The 20,010-nt window shown below is 32.2% G+C and overlaps 3 protein-coding genes across 5 annotated transcripts in view; 2 read left to right on the forward strand and 1 right to left on the reverse strand.

Annotated features, from left to right (window-relative positions):
* The window catches only part of LOC130448378 (pyrimidodiazepine synthase-like), a 445,274-nt gene extending 436,808 nt beyond the window's left edge, over positions 1-8,466 (forward strand). Inside the window, exons 1-5 of one of the 2 annotated variants that reach the window (XM_056785737.1) lie at positions 4,699-5,250; positions 5,321-5,386; positions 5,498-5,668; positions 5,720-6,024; positions 6,905-8,466. In XM_056785737.1, coding sequence (XP_056641715.1) covers positions 5,362-5,386; positions 5,498-5,668; positions 5,720-6,024; positions 6,905-7,129 — 726 coding nt within the window. In that variant the 5' untranslated portion in view covers positions 4,699-5,250; positions 5,321-5,361 and the 3' untranslated portion in view covers positions 7,130-8,466. Of the gene's footprint in view, positions 1-4,698; positions 5,251-5,279; positions 5,387-5,497; positions 5,669-5,719; positions 6,025-6,904 lie in introns of those variants that run through there. The other variant, XM_056785738.1, reaches the window with a different exon arrangement.
* Positions 582-4,452, forward strand: LOC130448373 (gastrula zinc finger protein XlCGF28.1-like). Its single transcript, XM_056785733.1, has 2 exons — positions 582-1,101; positions 2,058-4,452. Exons 1-2 carry the CDS (start codon positions 663-665, stop codon positions 2,768-2,770), a joined length of 1,152 nt encoding a protein of 383 aa, XP_056641711.1. The 5' UTR covers positions 582-662; the 3' UTR covers positions 2,771-4,452.
* Positions 8,467-9,881: 1,415 nt separating the features above from the next.
* The window catches only part of LOC130448381 (transcriptional regulator Myc-A-like), a 172,527-nt gene continuing 162,398 nt past the window's right edge, over positions 9,882-20,010 (reverse strand). The window contains exon 4 of one of the 2 annotated variants that reach the window (XM_056785744.1): positions 9,882-19,893. In XM_056785744.1, coding sequence (XP_056641722.1) covers positions 19,527-19,893 — 367 coding nt within the window. In that variant the 3' untranslated portion in view covers positions 9,882-19,526. The remainder of the gene's footprint in view (positions 19,894-20,010) is intronic. The other variant, XM_056785743.1, reaches the window with a different exon arrangement.

Here is a 20,010-nt window from a genome sequence, read left to right on the forward strand (position 1 = left end):
CAACATCATGATATGATTTCCCGGTCTCAACTGTTTCGGGCTACCGTATACCAACCTTCCGGCAAGAATACATCGAACCTCTATGATTGAATGTTAAGAATCTAACTTCATCTCAAATCGCCCTTATTCCATAAACTTTCGGTTTATTACTATTATGGGCAATGGTTGTACAGCTCGTAAAAACATTGAATTACGATTCGCTGGATGTAGTATCAGATTTTGTTTTCCTCCAATGGAACTGTTTCCATAAACAAGTAACAATTTCTGATGTTCCCTTCGAACTAGTATCTTCATTGAAACAATAATCATTGACGACGATGATTCGATATGTCCTCGAATCGGATCAACATGGTCGACGTTTTGTTGTTGAGAACTGCTCAATAGGTAACGGTTCACCGGTACCGGAACACACTGTATATGTCAATGCCAAATTCATATTTTTTTAATCAATCTCCTTATTTGAATCGTAATATTTTTAGTCAAAAGTAAAAATTTTTACATAAATCTTGATAGAGCATAAGAATCAGTATTACTGGTCACATAATGCGAAGGAAGATCATTCATATTTTTTCAATTAGTTTGACAGTTGACATTGAAATGTCAGGGCAACTGACAGCATCCAAAATTAAAACAAATTAAAAATATGTTGGGGTATATATAACATGAATAATGAAAAAGGGTATTTAGATGTAGAAGTAAAAGATGACATCGAATGGAAGAAATTCCAATTGAATCCTATGGTAACAGTAAAATTAACAAACCAACAATGTTTACTTCAAATAAATGAATTGAAAAATTTAGTATCAATAAAAATAGAATATAGAGAGTCCAGTACGGATGAGCCTAACGAATATTTAGTGAATCTCAGTGATTTAACTGATATTAAAAAAGAAACAGGCGATTGTGATATTAAGACTGAACTATTAACGGAAGAAATAAATTTACCACCAATAAAAAATGAATCACATTTATCAGAAGTTTTTGTTGAATCTCCTACAGTTAATCAACTTGTATCTCAAGATAGGATTCTCAAATATAATAGACGAGTTGCGAAATTTAAGAAAAAGAAAAAACTCTTTAATTGTCTAGTGTGTATGAAAAGTAAGTAGTATCTCGTAAGAAATAATAGATTTATTTTGCTGCAATGAAATTATATTTGAAAGTTTGAATATAATAAATTTTTTTTGTTTTTAAGCCAGGAAATTGATTGGTTTTTCATTTTATTATTAATAAGGTAGTTAAAAAACGATATTAAAGAATGTTTGACTACACAATACATAAAAGTAGATATTATTAATTTAGTTAAAACTTCCCTTTAGAATAAACATTAGTTTTTAGCTGTTTTTGCATCGTTTTTCACTTTTCTTTGATAATTCCTAAAATTATATTCAAAATTTTACTTATAAGGTAAATAATCACTAATGGTCACTCTTTAGTATTTATTAAATAGAAAATTAGATTCAGATAAGAAACAATTATTTAAAAAATATCTTCAAGGGTTGTATTGACAAATATAGACCAGAACTAAGGGAAGTAATAAAACATCTTTTGAAATACTTATTTGTTTATTGACATGTTTTATAAATTTGCACAAAATCAGAAATAGTCATCACAAAATATCAAAAAAACCAATAGAAAGGTCAAAAATCGATAATTGTCATTCACCCCTACAAAGATGCTACCAATCAATGTCTTTTATTTCCATGGCGAATTCATATTTTAGTCTATCTCCTGCACTGTCCTTTATTACTGGAGTAGGAAATTCTTGTAACATTTGCTCTTGAGGTATAATGCTGACATCTGATTCATTACGTTTAAATACCACTTTTAAACTACTAATAACTCGTTTTTAAGACTATCTTTTGAATTTCTTGATTGTACATTGTACTCATAATGTCACTCATTCCATTTAACTTTATTTAAAGATGATTAAACCAAGGATATTTATTTTTTGTTTTCCCTCATTAGCATTTTTTATTTATTTGTAAAAAGAACAGTAATCTGATATCAATATAAACCAAAATCTTTCACCACAATTGATATACATAATTTTGCAGCTTTTAAAACTTCTTCCTCAAGAAATGATCATTTCAACAAACATTTTGGAAATACTTGCGTGGTATGTCGGTTATGTGGTAAATTGTTTGTTAAAAAAAACTCCTATATGCACCATTACTTCCAGCATTGCATGCAGGTAAGAACTAAACGAAAGTCATTTTTTGAAACCACCACAAAACAATTTGAATCTTTAGAAGAAAAAGTTAGAACTGACAAATATTCTGTAACAAAGTTTTTCAAATGCGAAAGGTGTTCGAAGATTTACCAGAGGTATAATTATTTTGAGGCCCACCTCAAAAGGCACGATACTAATAAATATTTTATACAAAAAAGCAGACGCACGTCAAATCATAGCGATAAAAAAATGTTCAACTGCGATATGTGTATGAAGAATTTCACCAGATATTGGAATTTGAGGGACCACATGAAGATTCACACCGGAGAAGAACCGTTCGAATGTCATGTTTGCGGAAGGACCTTCCGCGCTAAACGTCAATTACGTAGACACGTCCTAACTCACACAGCAGAAAAATCATTCGAATGTACTTACTGTTCGAAACGTTTTACGCGGCGCGATAATTTACATAACCATTATCGTATTCACACAAATGAAAAGCCCTTCAAATGCGATATTTGTTCCAAGCACTTCCGTATCAAACATCATTTGAAAAGACATTTACAACAACTTCACGACGATAAGAGATTGCATTGAACATTTTATGGGTTAATGAAGAATTCAAACAACTAATTTCAGTACATTGGATCGAAGTCTTTGCCAGTTAGATTATAAGCGTTTTTGTAGTGGGATTGTCGTAAAATCAAACACTAAAGTGTACTAACTCTAATATATTTCTAAGCTTTCCAATACTTACAGCTTCCTTTGCCTTACGCCACACTTTTCTATCTATCCAATGGTTTTCTTGGTCTTTTATGGCATGTTCAATTCTTTCCTTCCCAGGTCCTTGAGGATCTTCCTCGTTTTCTTCTATCTGCGATTGATACATCAATGCTTTCTTTGGTCACCTGCTCTTCTCCATCCTCATCACATGTTCGTACCAGAGCAGTCGTTTAGTCTGTATTCTCTCTAAAGTCTTGTATATTCGACCTGTTCTTCGTCGTATATCTTTATCTTGTGCTGGATTCCTGTTGTTTCCTCCAAAATTATACTTCCTAGGTATTTGAATTGTCTGCTTGGTCTAACTCCATTTAATTCCAGTTTAAGGTCTCCTTGTGTGGTTCCTAAGAACAAATGTTCTCGACATATTCACATTCAAACCCCATTCAAACCAGCTCTAATAACTTGATCGTCTGCGAAAAATAGAGTTGTTAGATATTCATCCTCTATCTCAAGTCCCATTCTCGCAATTCCTCTTCCAAACTTTACTTTTTCAGCAATCTTCTGGCTTAGTACCCAGACCTAATCATCGTTTTGTACAATCTTATCTTTGCTGCTTTGGAGATTGCTTTTGATTTTTTCATTTATTTTTCCACCTTTTACCCCAATGCTGAACCTTCTTGAGTCCATTTCCAATCTACTATATAGTTTTTCTGGAGATCTGGCTTAAATTTGATGCTTCCAGTGATAGATCAAACCTTGTGTCTGTATTTGCGCTTTCCTCATGATTACCTTTAATGTGAGGTTAAAAAGTAAAATAGATAAGATATATCCCTGCTTCAGCCCTCTTTTTCCCTCAAAACTTTTTTCAGACAATGCTCAATTCTAAAGCCTCCTACAACTTTTTCCTCTTTATTGTATCACTTGTTTACAATATATGAACAGTAGTTCTAGAGCTTGATTATTGCTCTGCACTGTTTTTAAGGTAAAAATTTGATCCGCTCCTCTCTAAAGCCTCCTTGATATTCTCCGGCTTCTTGGTCATGAATTGGTCCCAGTTTCTTTGTTATTATCCCGGACAAAACATCCAGCAGTGTTATATCCCCGTCTTCTTCCCAAATTTTTCTTATCGGTCTGCAAATCCTTTTATGGAGTTTTCGCCTACCTATTTCAAATATCTTCCCCGTGTACTATTTTCTTCTCCATTTTTATTATTTTTCATTTTTCACGTTTTGTCTCAGTGTCTAAAAGTTATAATACTTCCCTTCAATAATCTCTGCCGTTTGTTGTTCCATGACATCGTTTTTTTAAACACCATGTATATATAATAATCATCGTTATTCGCAATTTAGAGATTTTATATAACCAATCTTGATATGGATCTTAATGTTTATTAGATAACAATTGTGATATGACAAACTAATATTTTAATTTTTTTATCTGATTCGTATCAATTATAAACCAAAATTATGGATTTTTCTTTATTTCAGTAATTTTACTAAAGCGAATTTCATAGAAAAATGTTTTTTTTATAAAATTTAAATAAAAGTTTAAATAATTTCAGTGTTTTATTTATATAAAAAATGAATATTTAGTTTAATAAGACCTTAAACTCACAATCCACCATTTTATTACCAGTGTGATTTTCAAGGTCAATTTATAAATAGGTACGTTCGCGATTGCGTTCTCGTTTAACATAAATTACTGATTACAAAGTGTGGGTTCTGACCATAGATATAAGTGGCTTTCCAATTACACAATTTGAGCATATGGATGCGCAATGCTTTAAACACACATTCTAAGTTGTCGTTTCTAAGAAGATTGGAGTTATGTGGGAATTTATTTCAAATTCATTTCGATTTATTTAAATTTATGTATTCGTTTCTTATATTCAGTTACTCAAGTATCTTGTATTTCGGACACAGCAACTAATAATTTGTGAAATGTTTTCAAATTTGACGCTTGACACAAAACCTACCAAGTTGTTCCAATAAACAACTGGAGCGTGCTTCTCAAATTGTTTTTTATACGTTTTCCAAAATGGCTGCTCACTATGAACGTTAACAACTTAGTTTATTAATGTTTTAAATTAAACATTAATAAGTTTTTATAATTTATTCATTTGCAATGAATATCGAAACGTTACAAATAACGTTATCGAAATAGTTGACTCCCATCACTAGACAGATCTTTCATTTCAAAGCAATCCAGAGTTTTGTTATTTTGCAATTTGTAGTTAAATCCGATTGGTACCTAACCTATTACCTTATCCCTAAACTGTGTTATCATCAACATTATTAAATATTGGATTCTCATTTAATTAATCAAGTGTTTATCGGCGTGAAAGTAAATAGAAGGTAATTTTTTGTCACGAATGTTTATCAAGGTTAAGTTATCGTATATGTACTACTACATTTTTTATTTTAGTTACTAAAACAATTCTGAACCGGCTTGTGAGCTATTTTAGAATGTCTTCCAAACATCTTACAGTAGGTGAGAAATTATATATATATATATATATATATATATATATATATATATATATATATATATATATATATATTTCAAAAATGTAAAAAATGATTAAATGCTTTTGTTTTACAGGATCTGTAGATCCCCCTAGAACTGAAGGACTATTGAGATTATATTCTATGAAGTTTTGTCCTTACGCTCAAAGGGCTATGCTTGTTTTGAAAGCAAAAAAAATTCCACATGAAATAGTTTACATTAATTTATTTAAAAAACCGGAATGGTATAGCAAAATCAATGCAAAAAGTAAGTAGGATTAATTAATTTTCAATTATTTCTTTATATTTTATTATGTAGCTTTGGTTCCTGCATTGGCCGATGGAGATAAAATCGTCACGGAAAGTTTAGACATTGCCGATTATCTGGATGAAAAATATCCTGAAAATCCACTATACTCTTCTGATCCAAACGCCAAACAAAAAGCGAAGGAGATAATTGATAAATTAGGACCCGCATCGAAGCTTTTTTATACGTGTATTTTAAAAGATGAAGGAAAAACTCCAGAAGAATGGGCAAAATCATTTCTAGAGGTACTTCAACCATTAGAAGATGAATTAGCCAAGTGTGGTACTCCTTTCTTCGGAGGAGACAAACCCGGTATGGTATGTATCTGTTTATCTATAAAATAAATTGAGATTAGTACCATTATATATATATATATATATATATATATATATATATATATATATATATATATATATATATATATATATAATATAGACAAAATTTTTCCTTCAGTGAAAAGTAATTCCAGCAGTTGAATTAAATGTCATAGATTTAAGAAGTTTCTATGTGAACCACCTTTTCCCGAAATCAAATAGAAAAATGAGGAAAAGTTGCTCTGGTACCTTTCAATCCTGTTTATATAAAAGGATGATTAGGCATTTTTAACACATTGGATTTAAAATTTGTTTTATAAATCATACATCAAAACAATTGTTGGGTAATCCCAATAATGAAATACCAGATTTGGAAAGTAGGGCCCTATCAAAGTTATAACATTTTTACTAAATATCTTCGAAAATATTAACTTTAGAGAAAAACGTTTCAAACAAAAAATGAAGCTCATAAAAAGCATTACAAAAAGGTTATGTACATTTTATATGTAAACCTATATTTTGTCTGTAATAATACAAAATATGTCGGCAGGAGTTAAATTAACCAACCTAACCTAATATTCATTTACCAGAGAATTGTTTTTTTATTTGCTTGCGGCTTGAATATGTATTTTCGATAATTTATGTTGTATGTACATTTATTGTCTTGGTAGTACATATTGGGCTATGATATATATGTTACCCAAAGGATCTATTGTGCCCCATCTTTCAAGGACTATTTTTCCTTGTTTTGGTTTATGAATCATATTATTTTTAATATGTTCAGTTTTTTTTACAGATGGGAGATAAAAAATGAGAATTAAAAAAATCGTAGTTCCAGCACTGTAATATACAGAGTGTGACAAATGAACATTTGTTTTCTTAGGTGGACTACATGATTTGGCCATGGGCGGAACGCAGTAGCTGTATTGCAATAAAACTCGGTCAGAAACTACCGTTTGGAGATGGAGATATTCCACTATTGAGAAAATGGAGGAAGAATATGATGAACGATCCAACGTGTTCCGAACTTTATATAAGCGGTGAACGATTTTGGAAAATCGCCCAATGCAAAATTACAGGTACAGAACCTCCGTACGACGAAGTTTAAACTAAATTTCGAAAATTCGAAATTGTTTAGTTCATCAAAAAATATAATTTAGTAACATTCCATTAACTGATTAAATATTTATCACTTGAAGCTTTACAAAATTACATTTTTGCAACAATTTCTTTGAATTTTTGTGTCTAATCACCATTTTAGTTTGATATATTGGATAATTGACTACATTTTTTTGCTTATTATTTAGTATTTCTCACCAATAATCAATAAAACAGTTATTTTTTCAATTTATTATTATATAAATATTTCTTTAAATTAAAAACACCATATCTTAATACATATCATTATCTTGTCAAAGAGTTTAAATATTATAATTTCTATGAATAACCTTTCTGGATGTTGTACTACCTTCATTTTTTTCTTCTTCTTCCTCTTTTTCATTTTCTTCTTTTTTATTTTCCTTTAATTTCTTTTCTTTTTCTCTACCTCCTTTTTCTTCTTTTTCATTTCCTTTTTCTTCCTTTCCTTCTCTTTGTTCTTTTTCTTCTTAGTGTGCCTTGTTAGGTCCCCCTTACGTTTACAATCACAGTGGCGAGCTGATCCCTGTTTTCATCCATTGTAAACGATTGTTTCGTGCTAAGTATTCCCATCCATTCCTGGATGTTTCTCAACTGGGAGTTATTTTTTTCTTCTTTTCACCCTTCATTACGAGTTGTAGAATCACTCAACGATTTCCTATAAAGATATGACCGAGGTATGACAGCTTTCGACATTTAACTGTTGCGTTTGCCTTGTTTTGAGATTTTCTTGAGTAGCATCCTATAGCAACTCATGGTATTCTTTGTTCTTTTTTGTCTCAGTTTTGAGTACAGACTATCATTACAAGATAAGGGAAAGTTGCTCGGGTCGATTTAATCATGCATCTAATTATCTTATCCGGATCCAGTTGCTCAGTGATATTATTAAAATCACATTTATCCATAGTGATGCGTTGAGGTATTGCCGGCGGCTGTATAACGCTCGTTTCGTAAACGAAATTTTATCATCTTAAGACCTCGAAGGTGGTATCTGAAGATGGTAACTTCGTTATTGAAACGTGTAATTGTATTGGTATATGAGTAGTCTATTCAGTATGTTATCTGTATAATGTTGTTGATATTTAAACTAATAATTTTGCTATTAACAGTAATAAATTGTACAGGGTATTATTCCTTATCACAGTGTTCTATAAAGTAGAAATATCGGATAGGAAATATTTTGATAAAAGATCTGTTTTGTTGAATATTGGGATTTGCGTACTAATAATTGTTATCGACTTTAGAATATAATGTTACGCTTCCACAATTTGTGCTTCCTCTATGATAAAATAAATTTTTTTCTGTTGATATCGTTTCACTACACTATTTGAAGCAATTCGTGTCTATTCACCTTACAGGGACAAAATATTTTACACCGTTGTCAGATTGTGATTTTTTTCTGATTGTCGTAAAATTAAGATTGATACTGCACTATTACCAACGCAATTTCACTTACACTTTGATTATATTTAACATTTTTCTTAGTGTCGGCCATTGTCAATGCTGACAACATTTAGAATATTATTTACGTTGATTAATAAAAAATAATTTCACTTGAACTTTGTTTATTTAAGTTTTGTTCACTGTCTGTCATTGTCAATGCTGATCTCACACTGCTGTCAACGTTTAAAATATGATTACCCCTAACCTAACCCTATAAATTTCGTCTAGTGACTGCCATTGTCAATGCTGATATGCAACTGCTACCAACATTGAAAAAAATGTTTTACCCTTTTACATGAACAATAATTTCCCTTACACTTTTGTTATTCTAATTTTGTTTAGTGTCTGCCATTGTCAATGCTGATGTCAATCACACTGCTGCCAACGTTTAGATCATGATTTACCCTGATTCATGAATAAATATTCCACTTCCACTTTGATTAGATTCAGATTTTATTGAGTGGTCATAATTTTACACAAACAAGGAATCCATTCACTTTTGAATATTTACGAGAGTTGTCCTTAATTTTAAGATGTCAGTAATTATCACTAGTAATATGATAGACATTCAAAGACACAAACCTTATCTATTCTAACCAAACGGATTGATTCAAAACGGCTCCACGGATCTATCACATCAACTTAACCTAAAATAGAATAGATGTGGATGTGGCGTATGGTTACGTAGACGAATAACGCTTATGTTTTATGTCGACTTTGGAGATTAATGTCAATAAAGACTCAACCTAATCGAGAATACAGGATGAAAAATAAATCATCTGGTATTTATTTCAAGGCTTCTGTTTTTGTTTCATTCTACATATCGTTTGTTTACATAAATTATTCCTAAACTAACTTTTAAATGTTCATGAACGTAATTTTGGTTGCTATCAACCTTGTCTTCGCGTCGGTTCAACTTAGTTCATATTGACTTTTAATGACCTAACGGGGTTGATTATGACTCACTGGGTTCTCATCGCCCATCGATGTGCGACGTCAACCACTCACCAGACCTAGGAGGTGCTACCTTCTCGCGGCAAAAAATCGAACTAGGATTAATACATAGAGAAAAGTTTAAGCACACATACACCACCACAAAATGTGTAATCTACGTGTGAAAAACTGATTTTATACCCATTTTTCTAAAAGTAAATAGTGTACTTTTTGGCTTTACCTATCAATTTGTGAAGGTTCATTGACTGCGACACTGCCCGCCATAAACTAATGTTTGCCTTATCAGTCATTTAACGTGCATATAATAAATCATTTGCTTGTACAAGGTACCTGAAAAAAAGGTGTATTGGGTTGGTAAATAAATGAACAAAATTTTAGCAAGCCAACATTTTATTGTGTAAAATCTACTAGGAACAGCACAATATAATCAAATCCTCATAAATTTTACTAAACAAAATTTGTTAAAAAAAAAGAAATGACAAATTGTAATAAGTACTACCACATATCAATCGTTAGGATTATGGCATATTATTTATTAATAAAAAACGATCGATATTCTACATTCAAAAAGTTTATTTTACTTATATTAATAACATACACAGGGTGATTAAGTATATTGGATATTTTATTGGATTCAAATTAAAAGAGAAAACTTTAAATAAAAAATATATTTTGACAATGCTATTGCCATATGTTATCGAACTGAAATTGCAGATTTAAAGTTGAGATTTATTGGGAGGAATTAACCCACTAGCTAGCCGAACAAAATAAATTCCGACACAATTTTTGCCAGGAGACAAAATGGCTGGAAGATTCGAATATCGTCTCCTCATTCGACACACAAGCTCCAGTCTACGGATAAGTCATTTATGGGGCCATTAGAGTAAAGAGACCAACGGGCTCTTAGTTCTTTATTTGGTAGATATACACAATAGCCGCTAATGGTCTTCTTTCTCATCACTAGTATTTAGCCTTTTAACATGGATGTTTTCTTCGAATCTGCGTACAAGAAGCAGAAAAAATACCATTAACATTCAAGAAGTTGAAACAACAAAAGCTTCCACTACCTTTATCGATAAAATTACATGCTCTAAAACGGCATGTGAAGACAATACACCTGGACGAACTCAAGCTGTTTACTAATATCAAGATGAAGATGACGAAGACATAGATTTAAACCAGGAGTGTGTTTCACCGAAATATCTTCAGTTCCAAATACAATTGGTTTACCTCGTCGTTTACAATAACGAACTGAATGAGCCAGTAAATAAAAATAACTGAAAAAAAAAAAAAGAAAAAACACTTGTTTTCGGGAAAATCCTTATCAGTTTCTGCTGATGATACAGAGGATTCAAACGAAGATGTAAAACTTGAGGATTCTGTCGACGATTTGGAAGATATGTCAGGACAACTGAAACCGAATGAGGACGATGACCATTTCATGTTTTGCCTTAGTGCGTTTTCTGCTAATGAGAAAGGAGAACTATGGGTACAATGTTTTATTGTGGGCTAATAATGAGTGTAGATTGGGGTGATTTTCGATGCATAAGCAAAATATTAATCTACATATAGAAAACAAAATCTCACCAAGTTTGAGGTCTCAATATTAATTTTTGAGTACTTACAATTTAAATATAAAGTTTAACCATTTAAAAAATTTTTCAAAAATTGTTACAACGACTTCTATTGGTGAATCAGTACGAGTTACATTTCGAAGAATATAAAATTTCTCACAAGGTCCATCGAACTGATTTTCATTATTGTAATTCATTTTAAATTGTGAAACTTTATATTTAAATTGTAAGTACTTAAAATTGATATTGAGAGTTCAAGCTTGGTGAGTTTTTTTTCTCTATATGCAGATTAATATTTTGCTTGAGCACCGAAAAAAAATCCGGAAATCAATCACCCTAGTGTGGATAAGGTATTTCATATTTCTCCCTCCTTTACTAAACTGAAAATTTTGTAGTTTTTTTTTAATTTTGCTTTTTGATATACTGTTTACGATAATTATACATTTGATTTTACATTTTAGTGTCTAATTGTCTAAAGTACCTTTACTCTAAATTTGGCTTAATTCTATTGAGTAACAAAAATTTTTTTATATACCAAACAAAATGGTATTTGGAGGTTATGTTTTCAAATCGATAACAATTCGCCTCTTTCATTTGAATCCAGAAGTTTCTTTGCCCCGCTTATTTATACATTATGTTAAAAGAAAACCTTATGCCATAGATCCTTAGGGCTTAATAATATAAACCGTATATAATATACAACTGCTTATTTAAAGCAAAGCCACTCGCACTACTACTAAACGTACAGGCGTCCGGATACTATTTTCAAAATATCTTTTTATATCTACAAGATAGAACGGAAACGTTCCCCTTTTCTACGAACGCCTATGGATTAATGGCTTTGCCGATGGTCGCTAAGCTTATAGAGAATTGCCCTGTTATATATTTATTACTAGAAAACAGTTTAAAAAGTTGTAAGAAATCAAATATATGCACAATAATTTGAATAAGTATAACTATTTCTATGTATTTGGTCAACAGCGAGGTTACATCACAGGTACGTTTATATAGCAGATATTTTTTTTTGTTTCTTGCAGGAAATCCAACAAAATTCTCAATCAAATTTACTTAAAAATATTCAAAACAGACCGAACAGTAATACTTGTAAAGTAAACAGTGTTGCCACATTTCACACTCAAACATATGCGAATTGTTTAGGGTCCACCGCGCGCTCGGTCTAAAGGCGGTTTTGATGTTAGACATATTCGCCGCGAGCTCGTCGAACATGTTTTACCGAAATATCAGTCGGCGTACGCATCACACATATAATTAATATTAAAGATAAAAAAAGGGAGCTTCTTCAAGTGAACTCAAACTGTTTATAGAAAAAGAAAAAAACATCGGTATACCACTCTGTATCTCTGTCTACTGTATTCTTATTAGACCGCCATAACGTCGGAAATTTCGAGTGGTAGTAAATGCGAAGAAGGAAAATAACGAGTAGACGGAGATAGAGGATGGTAAACCTATGCCCCTTCTCTCTCTTTAGATAGTTTTCATATTTCATATCAACTCTATGATATTAAAGTTTATTATGTGGAAGTAATGAGGGTGTTTGGAAATAATTGGGGTGAGAAACGCTCAGAAGGAAAGATACAAAAAGATCTATACTGAAGAAGAGCAAATAAAGAAACAGAGATGTTCTGGAGGATGAGAATTTGGTAAAAAGTTGGACCGGAAGCAGAGATAAGAATGATGGTACAGCAGGAAGACGCAAGAGGGAGAGGAATACCCAAATCGAAATGTGTTTGGAAAGAATTGGGGTGAGAAACGCTCAAAAGGAAAGATAAACAAAGATCTATACTGAAGAAGAGCAAATAAAGAAACAGAGATGTTCTGGAGGATGAGAATTTGGTAAAAAGTTGGACCGGAAGCAGAGATAAGAATGATGGTACAGCAGGAGGACGCAAGAGGGAGAGAAATGTCCAAGTCGAAATGTGTTTGGAAACAATGGAGATGAGAAACTGGAAACAAAGACAAAAAAGATGTATACTGAAGAACAAATAAAGAAATAAAAGAAGTTCTGGAGGGAGATAACGCCATAAAAATAATACATATATGGAGAGCTGGACCAAAAACAAGGATAAGACTGATGGTATAGTGGAATCAAGGGGGCAAAGAGTACCGAAGTCAAGACTTTTTAAAGAATGGGGTGAGAAATTGGAAACTACTATAAATAGGGAAAAATGGAAATAATCAAGCTAAAGGTGTGATAGAGAGAGAAGTTTTATTAGAAAATTTCAACCAAAAATCTTACGCCACAAACCCCGATTTTAATTTTTTAAAGGGGTGACTGTGTAGGGTAGAAGATGAAGCCGTATGTTCCATATTTGGATTCAATTATCGGATTTATTGAAATCCGATTCTTTCATGAGACATTTGGGTTTCTAAAAAAAATACAGACGTTCTTAAAAGTGTATGAAATCGAAAATTTGAAGATAAAATAAAATAATAACACTAACGATACTGGAAAAAAAATGCTCATGCTCCAAACACCGGCAACAGTTTGCTGTTACCGCTAAACCTTTTATTATAAATAAAGTATCTTTTCCTACTCAAAACAAATCAGTATAGCCGTAGGATCCATAGAATCATATATGAATATTTTTGCTTCTTCGCAAAACTAAAATATTAAACGGTATAACAAATTATTGTGTAATAAAATCACGTGAACAACAATATTTATTAAAAGAAATGTATGGCAGTGAATTTTTATCGTGTACACGTGGTTTAAACATTTTCAAGATGACAAAGAAGGAGGCGTTCTACGTCAAAATGTTACTTTGATTCCATTGGCGGTCATTTAAGTGACTATGAATTAAAATGATGCAAAAGTCCTGAAGGAGTACTGTTTCACACAATTGAACGTTTGCTTGGAGCGTTATAGGGATAAAGAAGATGTTTGTATTGAAGGTGGTCGTTGATCAATGGGAGGTACTGATAAACTAGATCGAGTATATTTTTTCATAAAGCCGAGTTACTTACTATAATACTTGATCAGAATGTACTAATTGAACTAGACCAGTATCTACTTCATCTTACCATAAAGAGCCAGCCATGGTTGATTGATAAAATAGGTAACGTCATGACTTTGTGTTTACGAAGGCATGTGCTGAAAGTATAAATGTGAATAACGGAATTGGTTATGAATGGAAAATGTACTTTAAAAAGCGATTAACAACAGAGGATTCTTAATTGTCAAAATCAACTGTTGCCCATTTAAAAATGGCCACCGGAGGGTAAACAAAAGCTTCTGTCGTAAGTTACTGTGTGTTTTGTGAAGTTATTTGTTGGATTTTAGACTTTATTATTCTCAGTTTTATCACCAAATGGCTTCTTAAAGAAGGATTTAACTTCCATCTATAGCTTCAAGTTTGTCCTCGCACCTACCAGCTGTCACTGGGTTGCAACGTAAAAAAATACTCAGTATTCCAAATTTTGTAAATTGCTTGGAAGCTTACTAACTAAAAAACTACAAAAATGCTCAGTTTTCACTTAAACATATCTCACAACCGAAACAAAACCAAGAGGTATATACAAGAAAGTCAATTGTTTACCCCACGGCCGTCATTTTGACTTAGATCAACTGGTTTCTTAGATTGCTTAATATTTCTAGCAACAAATATGACAGGTAATGAAGAACCATTAGTTATAGATAAGACTAAACAACGTCATTATGTTTCCATTTCCATTGGATTATAATGCTAAGGTCCAATCCTCACTTAAATACCCTTCACAGTTTGATTGATGGAAACATGAAACGAAATTCGAACGAAACTTGACTATTACAAATTTTGTCAAGCCGAGATCTGTTCAAAATCTGGTGATTTTCCAAGCTACAAGAAGTACATGAATCGGATTTGATCATTCTGATCAAACTACGGGCTACGTCGTAGTATAACTATCGCGCGCCTAACCGCAGATTGCGATAAAGGTGACGAGGTGTGACGTGTTTTGTATGGGGTAAAAAACGAGGTGTGACGTGTATCATTTTAGTTGATAAGCGAACAAGTGATTAAGAAATCTGGTTGATCATTGAATTTAACAGGTGCGACAAAAGAAATTTACTAGGACATATTAGATACTTCAGTACAATTATGTCTTCAGTAGAGTATAGAAATAGACTTGAAGAATTTGTTGTGAAAATCAGCAAATTGAATGGAGACGTTATTTTTTATGAAGACATTATCGTTATCTCGCAATCTGCGGTTAGGCGCGCGATAATCATACTACGACGTAGCCCGTACACGTCACTCCCGTATCGGCCTAGTACATCTACTGATTCTCTAAATATTGAATTATTCATATCAAATAAAGAAACCAGAGCAGTCTGCAAATATTTTTACTGAAAAAATAAGCGATGCAGTTTACAGCACGAGAAATATGGGAAAGAAATAATGGCTCTAGTGATCAATCATGAATTGCCCAGGTGTTAAGTGCTAAGAGAGTTAAATAGCTGGGGGACGTCTCCGAAGTGAGTAATTTTATAAAAAAGTGATTAAGAGCTTGAGAAGGTGGGAATAAAAATAAAACACCAAAGGAGAAATGTATAGAAGAGGTGTATTGTGGCAAAGAAAGATGAGAAGAAAAGACACATGATTAAATGAAGAGATTTAGTAAAGAGGATATGAAGAAAAAGCTAGAGGTCATGGGCTGACGTTTGCGTTGTTATACATATAATTAATTTTAACAAATATGTATCTATCTTGATCTTTATTGACTATTTATATTCAAAAAACGCACTTTTATCAGTCATCAAATACTTCATATCTGGAGATCTTCTTCGTAAGTCGAAGTTTTTTTTGCAATTCCATTGAAATTCTGTACTACTATTGTTTTTATGGTCTATTATGAAATTAAACATTGACAAATATCGTAAATTTCAAATTTTTGAAAAAAAAATCAATATATTTTGTTAACGTCACAAAATTATCAAAATGTCAATTTTACAATCAAATAATGTAAATTAGGTTATCTAAAATTGTTTAATTGATGGAAAACACCGTGTATATTCGACATAAAAATATTTATTTGTGATTAAAAAAAAATTTTTCGTGCAAGAAACATTATATCGATTCGGATCCGATCGTACAATTTTTTTTTATTTTTTTTTTATATATATTTTACATATTTTTTTGTATTTATTTTTATTTTATCAAAAGTATAAAATACTGTAAAATATTATGAACACAACAATTCTCAATATCTCTCACGACATTTTTAAAAAAATTTAATATTAATTGTGCATAAAGGAAGACATACATATTTATCATGCACAAACAAATGTCCCATTAACTAATTCAATAAAACTAATTAAAAAAAAACACTTATCAAAGTAACAACAAAATAGTCAACAAAAAATTGAGCATTGACAACTTCAGCTTACTTTTTGTGACTTGGCACTCTGAATAAACATTTTTTTCTTTTACATAAATCACTATTTGGTGATTCTTTACGCTTTTAGAGCTCTTTCGGGGGAAAATACATTTAAATGAAACCAATAAATGATCCAGAGTTCACTACATAAGCTCTCACAAAACCTCCATCATCGTATATCAATCGAAAAGTAAAAAAAAATCAATGAACCACCAGGCAACGCGCAAATTGGGACACGTATAACACGTGTGTGGTGGCGCAGCACAGCACGTAGTGCGACTTGACACCACACGCGTGAGCTACAGCTTGCTGTGCTACACGTACGGGTGACTAGCAACTCTTTCCTCAATTTTTTCACGAAAAAATGAAAAGTAGGGTACACAGAGCTTTACAATACAAAAAAGGGTGAATATATATGAAGACGAAACTGAAGAATCGGATATTATTGCAAATGATTTCTTCCTGGTCAAGGAATAAAAACAACATTTCATCCTCAGCATCATCCGATTCAAAACACAAATTCAATAACAATTATTTTGTTCAATTGTCAAAAATGTCAGACATTTTTTGATACCGAACAAATCCAAACCCCAACGTTTTCTATTTGAAAACGCGTGTCTCAATATGCGGATCACCATCTACCACATGTAGTGTGGTGTCTCTCGTATAACGCTACTTTACACGTGCTATACGTGTCCCAAGTTGCGTCTTTCCTAGCAGATGTGTCCATTTCAACATAAATTAGAAATGCACGAGGCAAAAATTATTATGTTGAATATAAAGGCAGCTGTTAAAGCATCAAGAATTGGGAATGCTTAGATAAACTTAACTCTCTTCTGGGTACCAGCACATAGTGGACCAAACCCAATCATTTTTTGTTAGGATAAAACATGGCAAATAAATGGAGATTGGATAACTGGGAGAAATAAATTGGGAAAAAAATAAGGATTCGACTACTGATAATACTGGGAAAGTATGAGAAGTCTGCATTAAGTGTTTTGGAAGAGGACATCATCGGCTCAAAAAACTTGTTGAAAGAGACGAATGCATATCATGTAGGTTAGAAGAATAAATTAAAATTCTTACATACAACAGAGTTACATGGTTTATTATATTGGAACATACTGAGTAGAGCAGGAAGACTTATCCAAACAGAAGCCGGTGAATAAAATAACTTCTAGCTTTTGAGAGGAAAGGGTATAATAGATTTTTTAGGTCTAACTTCTTGCTTGATGATGATGCTATAAGGTTCAATAACTAAGTCACTACCGCAATAGTTGTCATGGAGTCGAGCTGACGGTAGCTTGCAGGCTAATTTTGGGTAACTTATGGCCACTTTCGTACTAGCAACCTTGAGATAGCTGCAACCGATGACTCATGGTTGTTTCGATCCTTCTTAATCGTATATTATAACTGTACGCAGTCTTTAGTTACTCGTGTAGTCATTGTGGGTTAAGTTATTTATGCAAAACTTTTTTTCTATTGTTGTTTTATCCCCTTTCAACGTATGAATTGGTCAAAGATCACAAAAATAAGCATTAGGGTATAAAGTAAATACACGCGATTACTTAATTAACACGTTAAGCTCCATGCCCATGTTTGACGACGTGCCAATGGACTCAACATGGTTCGGGTACCATTCAAATGCCGTCTCTGGAACGTTCGTTCTGTTTACGAGACATTTAACAAGAAGTGAGATTTAGAGGAAAAACTAAGTTTAAATCTAAAAGATTTTAGATTATATTGAAGGTAAAGGAACTGTTGATATTTGTGATTAGATTGGTGCCTACTACTAAGTGTCTCGATAAAACCGGACATAGATAGGCTTTTGTGATTGCGTGTCCCGCTCACAGTTCTGGACTGGCCTGCACTATCTCCCGATGTGAATCCCATAGAGCATTTGTGGGATAATTTAGGGAGGCGTGTTGGACGTCATCATCCTCCACCTAGTGACTTAAATCAGCTCCAAATTGCTCTTCGAGAAGAATTGGATGCTATGCCGGTGGAGTATGATGTCCAGAATTTAATTACTTCAATGTCTGACAGAGTTCTTACCATAAATTAAAAAGATTAATATATTTAATTATAAATACAAACACACGCAGACCTGTAGGCAGACCACCAAAGAGGTGGTACGAGAGCTGGAATTCAGCTTCCCAGGAAGATCCAAACGTACAGACTTGAACAGGACCTGGTTCTATTGAAAGAGGAAGAACAAGAAGACCAAATCTAAGTGTGTTTTTTTGCTGTTGAGTTTATATTTTGGATGGTTGGGAAAGAAGAAACATTTTTCACAGTCGAAGTAACTTTTTATCGACAAGCCACGTTTGCGTTATACCGAGACGCATGAAGGTATTTTCAGCTATAAAAAAATAGTTATGGGGTTACTCTACATCATTTATGGTGTGAAATATTCAAAATTAGTTGGATAATAGATCAGAGATACTGATCTGATTGAAATTATCTGCTATTTTCTTTTTGGGACACTACCTCATCGCTTTTACGGCGATTTTCACTATATCTACTAAAAAATAATTTGAAGTACTTTAGAAATATTTTTGTGAAATTCTGATTTTGAGAGAATGTTATTTCTTCAAATTGAAAGATCTCTTTTTTTTCTAATTTCAAAAATAATTGATATAACTTAATTCAAAAAAATACAGTTTAAAATTTGTTTTTACCCTACCTTTTGATAAAAACGAAAATCAAATTCAAAAATTTTTAAAAATTACCCAAATAATTCAAATTTCTTTTTTTTTTTTTTTGAAATTACCGATAAAATTTTTACGCAAAGTTGTTTGCTCATTTGATATGAAATAACCGATTTCTAAGATTTAAATAAAATATCAAGACAAAATTTAAAAAAAAACGAAATAATTCATATAGAAAATAATCGAACAAAAATGTATTATTTTTGTTTTGTAAAATCGAAATTAACCAATAAAAACGGCCATTGCCTAATGAGCATAATTAATAAAAAAAAAACAACACAATAAAAAACTACGTTTGAACAAATTAAAATTAACGCTTAGCAGCTAAATTTCGTCGCAACATAGACAATTTTCGCCTCAAATATTCCTGTTTCTTTTTCAAATCTTCAAACTGTTTAGCGTTATTTTTAGATGTATTCGACAAAAAGTCGCAATAAGAAGCTGCTTCTCTTAGTATAACAACTTTGGCTGCTCTTTCTTTTTTACTAACTTCCGGTACGAGTACTCTTAAATCTTCGAAAGCGTTTCTTAGATCGATTCTTCTCTGGCGCTCCATGTTATTGTGTAAACTTCGTTTTTCTGAAGTCTCTGGTTCTTCGTCGCTACTTTGACCATAATGCCGCCGTCTGTACGAACTGCTAGTTGACGGTTTGCACTGCTTCGATCTCTTTCCTCCCCTGGATCAAGAAAAAACAATTGTTAATATTGTTTCATGTTTGCAAAATGTAGTATCAAGTTAATAAATCACTCATCATTCAAATGTGAATAAAGTAAAAGCACCGGTGACATAAGGA

Source organism: Diorhabda sublineata, chromosome 8 (genome assembly GCF_026230105.1).
Source record: "Diorhabda sublineata isolate icDioSubl1.1 chromosome 8, icDioSubl1.1, whole genome shotgun sequence".
In the NCBI taxonomy this organism is placed as follows: domain Eukaryota; kingdom Metazoa; phylum Arthropoda; class Insecta; order Coleoptera; family Chrysomelidae; genus Diorhabda; species Diorhabda sublineata.

What these genes read in the sequence shown, in the direction of transcription:
- LOC130448373 (XM_056785733.1), top strand. Translation starts at nt 663, where the DNA reads ATGAATAATGAAAAAGGGTATTTAGATGTAGAAGTAAAAGATGACATC. An exon ending in TTGTCTAGTGTGTATGAAAA is followed by an intron (nt 1,102 to 2,057) that starts GTAAGTAGTATC and finishes ATAATTTTGCAG; the next exon opens with CTTTTAAAACTTCTTCCTCA.